Consider the following 6,577-nt stretch of genomic DNA (forward strand, 5'->3'; position numbering starts at 1 on the left):
TGGGAATCTGCTTTATCTTCCTTCTCAATGCCTCTACACACTTAATGTATGTTTTAAACTGAGCCATGTAAAACCAATGCTGTATTTTAATCTTTTAAGCTGTAGCCTTCAACACTGAGCAGAACAGCACCATCTGAATGTTCCTCACAGAGATACACATGGACAGGAATTTTGATGAGTCTTTGCAGCGTTCTTTGAAAGCTTCTTCTTTCCTCTGCTTTCCACCTGAAAGTGGATTCATCAGGGGCATTGTGTTACAGTTGTGATTAAAAAAAAAAATCTGTGCCTGTACCCAAAGCTGAAGAGGGAACACCAGAGAGCCCTGTTGTGGCTTGGCAGCACCATTTATAGTGGAATATGGAGCTGACTTCAGCTTTGCCCACAGGAACTGTGTGAGCCTCTGCAGCCCACAGAGCACTGTCCAGATTTCTATGCCTGATATAGAAGGGATAGAAGAGAATGGCCTGGGTTGGAAGGGATCTGAAAGCTCATCCAGTCCCACCCCCTGCCATGGGCAGGGACACTTTCCACTGTCCCACATGGCTCCAAGTCCCGTCCAACCTGGTCTTGGACATTTCCAGGGAAGGGGCAGCCACAACTTCTCTGGGCACCCTGTGCCAGGGCCTCCCTACTCTCTCACAGGGAAGAATTTCTTCCTGATATCCCAACTAATCCTGCCCTCTGGCAGTGTGAAGCCTGTGCTCTTGGATGGTAGGGACAGGAAGGAACATGCTGTGCTGTGCTGGATGTCTCTGTCCCCAGGTCACCTGATTTCCCTTGTACTGTCACAGAGATGTGGAGCTGAGACTGGGCTGGGCTGCCCAGCAAAGAGGCTTCCAATGTATTCTCCTGTGGATTCCTTCAAATTCTCCTTAATGATTTAGGTACAGCCACCAAAGAGTAAACCCTGGTCCCAAACTAGACTTCAACAAATACAAGCATCTTATTTCAGTGAAGAGGTAATGAAGCTATTTGTACTAACGGCTGTAATAATGACCTGCAGAATTCTGTGCCTGGACTTTTGTTATTTGCCCATTAAAACAAATGCTGTCAATTATAAAATATTTAGACACTTATTGATGGGAAAATTGCCTGCATAGTGCTGAATTTAATATCAAAGAAATGAGTCTGTGTGTAATTTGCAGAATATGCTGTGTTGAGTTGACTTAGCAGGATAACTCATGCTCCTGTGAATTCAAATATTTGTCTTAAGTATATGAGGATTTTCTAACAAGTCCTTGAGCAAATGCAGTGCCTGGGAACTGCCTTATTTTCTTGCAGAAAAAACGAATCAATAAATCCATATTAATGACACCTTTAGATAAAGAAGATGATATCTCAGCCTGCCATTTCTTAGACTATCTAGAGGGAAAACTGCATATATCTTTTTTCAGCCCAACATTTCTTATTATGAACAGATTATATGTTTGTTTAATAGTAACAACTCTGGAAGTGGTCACATTTCAGTGCAGTTCTAGTCAAGGCCAGATTCTCAGATAGAAATGTTGCTCTGGTTACCAGGCCCTGGCAAGAGCTGTGTTGTGATGTCTTTGTCCTACTGTATGGATGGATCTGTAGGGCCACTGCTGGGAAATGATACCGGTTTGGGCACTGCCAGTGCTTGTGTATCTCTTGGATGAGTCCTGCCTTCTGCTCCTGAGGACTGAGGATGGCTGAACAGCAGTTCCAGAATCCCTTCTCATCAAAGTGTTAAGGGTCTCACTGATTGCAGGGATAATTCCTCAGAGTGTAGTCCTGCTCTTCCCTTTGCTCCCCTGTCACTCCTGGAGCTGTGAGTGTTTGTTCAGTAACTCCTGGTGGGGGTTCAGTCCCATGGAACTGCCACTTTCCCTTCCCATCATGAACAGGCTTGTGATGGATCCCATCCTGGCTCCATGCAGAACTCTGCACCATGGATTTCCAAAGGGGGTTAGAGCTGAGAATCGGGAGCTGGGACTAGACAAACCCACCAACCATCTCGAGGGATACCCTGTGGGCAGAGTGGTGTCAGAAGGGTGAGAGATCTTTGACAGTTTTAATGGATTCTCTTCCCATCATGTTTGCATGTGGGACTGAGAAGTCTGGAGTTTTTGCTCATTTCTGTGTAGCTCTGTGGGCAGTGTAGAGTTCAAGACCAGGTTGGGATGGGGTTTTGTGGAACTTGGTCTAGTGGAAGATGTCCCTGTCCATGTCAGGGGGGTGGAACTGGATGATAATTAAGGTCCCTTCCAACCCAGATCATCCTAGGGTTTTGCCCAGTGTTGGACTCTATTTCTAGTTTTGTGAGCCAGCCCACAGACTGTTTGGACATGATGTGGTGCTCTGATAGAAGCAAACGTGGTTCCAGGGGATCTCTTCAGATTGTTTTATTCAGCACACGTATGTTTTGCTTAAAGGCAAAGCACAGTATGAATCGGTCTTGTTTAAATCGCTCTTAAAAGAGAAATAAGTTGGACATCAGGTGCAATAAAAGCTAAATACACAATAACCTGAGCAGAATATCATGGCAAACCATGCTCCAGAGTATAAAGATACATAACACTGACAACAGGCAGAGATTTTTTTTTACAACAGGTAGGTACAGTCTTCCCACACCTCAAAGGCCAGTTGTGTGGCTTCCTGTGCTGATTTCATCTTAATGTACCACATCAGGAGTTGCACAGTGTGACAGGCTGAGCTAACAGAACAGGTCTTGGTACTGCCAGACTGGAACTTGTGAGACACAGATAAGACTGAGAGCTTTCTTTGCCAGTTGTTGGGATTTTCTCTCATCCCTGCCTAAAATGGGGGAGCATTTTCATTTGTGCCTGTTCTGCTCCACAGTGACCTTGGTGGGCTTGTTTGTTTTTAATTTAGACTTTTTAAAATTTAGTGTTATAAGGTTAGTTAAGTGTTGGAACAGTGGAAGGGTTGGGAGGAGGATGTGATTATGGGAGGGAATGAGAACTCCATTAGGGATTTTAGGGTGTGATCAGAGGGCAAGGGAAATAGGGAACATGAGGTTGGTTAGTGCTGAGGGGCAGAGGGTGACAAGAGCACATGGAGAGATGGCTCTTGGCCCCATGGAAATGATACACTCCTTAGGACTGGGTTGTTGGGTTGGTCCCTGTGCAGGTTGTGGGATGCTGAGAATCAAACCCAGGCTGGGATTTGCCAAGTGTGACATGTGACTCCCCACAGGCAGCCAGAGCTGCATCTGAAGCCAGTTAGAGTGAAACCCCATCAGCTTGGATTGTGCCAGGACCAGTGTGGGAGTGCAGAACTGGAGGCAGAGGAGCTGGGGAAGCTCTGGGCTGAATGAACTGACCTGACAGAAGGAGCCCCAGAAATAACTCTAGTAATACTAACTCAGCAACTCCACCCCAATGAAAGAGGTGGGGGGAATAAAACCAATAGTCTTAAGTCAAATGAGATCTTTTAGGGGTTTGAAAGCAGCAGACCACCCTGAGGGTTTGGGGATGCTGCCCCTCCTAGAAGCAAGGCAGCAGAAAGGTGCTAAATAGACTTTAGGATGGCTCATTGTTCTCTTAGCCTGGCATTGTCTGCCTGTACCTGTAACACAGAGTGCATCAGCCTCAGCTCAGTCACGACCTGCACTTTGAAGGCCACTGACATGGTTTATTCCTACAGAAAGCAGAGGCACAGACTAAATCACTGCAGCTGAGGGTGAGGGCTTTACATGTCACCGACTTGCACACAGGCTTTGGAAATGGTTGCAAAACAGCATGTTGCTTCCTTGTTCCCAGGGCAGGAATATCCATCCCCTGAGTTCGGGGTGAAGCTAAAGTGAGAAGAGGCTGACCCAGGACATTTATTTCTTAATGCATAGAAGTCCTACCTGCCATAAACACCTTATTTCTTCAGGTACTGAACTTAGCCAGCTGGATAGTTCTAATGACTCCATGCAGCTTTTACACAAAGCTAAATTCAAATTATTTTACATTTTAGCTGTTCCCAATGTTCAGACCTGTTGGTCTCATAAGTGATGATTTGTTAAAAGGAGATTTCTGTCACTTTTTATGAGCAGACCAAACACTACATTGATTGGTGCATTCTAGCTTAAAAAAAAGTAAATATTCAAGGATATAGTACTCCTGTATTACAATAAATAATGTAAAAGCCTTCGTAGGAGTCCATCTTATCAGGCAGCTGTTTAAAGCATCCTGTCACTGCTACTGGGATTCCTTTTCACTTAACTGATTTCAGTGCAAGAGAAACGTTTACCTTCACCCTTCCAAACTTGTCCTCAGGTTGCTTTATGGCAAGCAGCATAAATATCAACCTGTTCTTTCTCTACAAGGTGGAGGCAGGGGGAGTAGGTGTGAAACAATGTCTTTACCTATGGGGGTTAAGTAACCTTTCCACAGAGGTTACTGATGGAATCTTTTAGAAACCACTGACCTGGTGGTGGTGGCACAAAGATAAAGCAACAGGCACAAATGAATGGTAGAGAGAATATTTTTTCAGTCTTTACAGTGTAGTACTCCCTTTCAGGATTAATTTTTTCCAGTACATTTCCTAAGCTATTTTGTAAGTCACTCTGGATTTCCTTCTGTTACAATTATTTTAAAAGCTTCACATAATTTAATTGAAACTGTTTTTCCTTCTGAAAAGTGTGAAACAAGGCATCATGAAGAAGGCATTTTTCTACCCTGCACTCTTCCTTCAGGCACTGCATTAAAAGTGAGCTGCTGTGTATCTTGCTACATACATCTCTATGCATATTGTGTGCATTTTCCACCCAAAGCCAGATGTTCACAGCATGCACTGTCCCACACTGAACCCATAACAGCAACACACAATTTCTTTGAAAGTCTTTCTCATCTCCAGACTCCGGAAAGCATAAATGAGTGGGTCAATCACCGAGTTGCACATTATCAACACCAGGTAGGTGTTGAAGTGTGAGGTGTAGCAGATGCAGTATGGATTCATTGGGCAAGAAATGATGAGGATGAGGTGGAGGAAGAAAGGTGCCCAGCAGACAATGAAGACACCCAGCAATATGGTGATGGTGACAGCTCCCTTCATGCAGGTCCTCTGGTAGGGCACCCCTTCCACGGGGAGGGCTGCGATCCGCTTCACGTGCAGGCGAGCGAACAGGAACATGTGCACATAGAGGGAGGCCATGAGGAAGAGCATGGTGAAGAACATGGTGATGAGACACACAATGACAGTTTTGCTCTCTGAGTAGGCAATGAATATGATGCCACAGATGATACAAGCAATCCAAATGACCACAATGAGGGTTAAAGCTTTCTTCACAGTCATGATGCTGTGGTAACGGAGAGCATAGAAAATAGTTATGTACCTGTCAATGGCTATAACCAAGAGGTTGCAAATTGAGGCTACCAAAGAAATACAAATCATTGAGTCAAAAACATTGTCCATGTGCTGGATAAAGTGGTCATCAATGATCAGATAGCCGTTGCTCAGGATTGCAATCATGACAGTCTCCAGGGCATTTGACATGCTCACTAACATATCTGCCACAGCCAAGCTACAGAGGAAGAAATACATGGGAGAATGTAGGTTTCCATTCTTCAGCACTGCAAGAATGACAAGGATGTTTTCCAGGAGGCTGATGATCCCTAAAATCAAGAAGACCTCTGCTTTTATGAAGACCTGCTCACAAAATCCATCGCCACTTCTGTTGTTCAGAGTTGAGTCGTTGAAGTCCTCAGTGACATTGAGCAGCACAGGCTGAAATGAAAATGCAAAGTGTGTGGCATTCATTGTCAGCAAAGGAGTCGGATTCACAACTGGTTATGGACCTGAGAGAGCACAGGTGAAAAAGAGAAAAAAGGGGAGAAGGAAAAGGAAAACAAGTCTCTCCAAGCTGCTGCTGAGCATGTGGTGTGGAAACAAGCAGGACTTTTCTTTGGTCACTTTTACAAGTGGAAACATAAAGGAAAAAAAATCTGCATTTACAGTGAGTTTTATGTCAGTCACACGCTGCTTTTTCCTGTATAAGAAAGTGAGCTTCAAGCCTTGCAGGCATCAAGCAGTTTCCTCTGCAGGGAAAAATCGGCAGCAGCACAGCGCTGGTTTTAGCTCTCCTGGTGATTAAAAGCAGGGAGTTTTCCCGTCTGCTGGGGCGGGTTTGTTGCCAGCATGTTGCAGCTCGGCGAAGTATCTGTTGCTATTTCACTGGCAAGAAAGGAAAAGAGAACTAAGGGATTTATAGAGGCATGAAAGAAAAAAACAACTCCTACTTCATCCTCCGTGCGGAGCACTGGCCATTCCAGAGCGAGCACCTTGGTGAGTGACAGCCACGAGCACCTGTGCGGCATCCGCGGCACATCCGAAACCGTCTGGCGCCCTCTGCAGATCCCGAACAGGAGGGATTGGCCTTTAAACCCCCCCGAAAAAGGGGATTTTCATCCAGCAAGACTTAATGCCTGTTCTGGGCAGCCGTGTCGGGCCCATGGGGAGGGTTCGGGGCAGGCAGGAGGTTCCTACACCGCCCATGCATTTTTGGACACCTGCACTGGAAGACACATCTCTGTTGGAGAAATGAAACAAATTTCCATGTGCCCATTACTTTCCTTACTCTTTCTTCTCCCCAGACACTGCATTT

The 6,577-nt window shown here is 45.3% G+C and overlaps 1 protein-coding gene across 1 annotated transcript; it reads right to left on the reverse strand.

Moving 5' to 3' along the window:
- Positions 1-4,755: 4,755 nt before the first annotated feature.
- Positions 4,756-5,733, reverse strand: MC3R (melanocortin 3 receptor). The gene has a single exon (XM_071572861.1). It carries the CDS (start codon positions 5,731-5,733, stop codon positions 4,756-4,758), a length of 978 nt encoding a protein of 325 aa, XP_071428962.1.
- Between the last annotated feature and the right edge of the window lie 844 nt (positions 5,734-6,577).

The sequence above is a fragment of the Pithys albifrons genome, chromosome 18 (genome assembly GCF_047495875.1).
Source record: "Pithys albifrons albifrons isolate INPA30051 chromosome 18, PitAlb_v1, whole genome shotgun sequence".
NCBI classification, from domain to species: domain Eukaryota; kingdom Metazoa; phylum Chordata; class Aves; order Passeriformes; family Thamnophilidae; genus Pithys; species Pithys albifrons.

Bases quoted from the DNA above. Each gene is read 5' to 3' on its own strand.
- MC3R (XM_071572861.1), bottom strand. From the start codon at position 5,733: ATGAATGCCACACACTTTGCATTTTCATTTCAGCCTGTGCTGCTCAAT.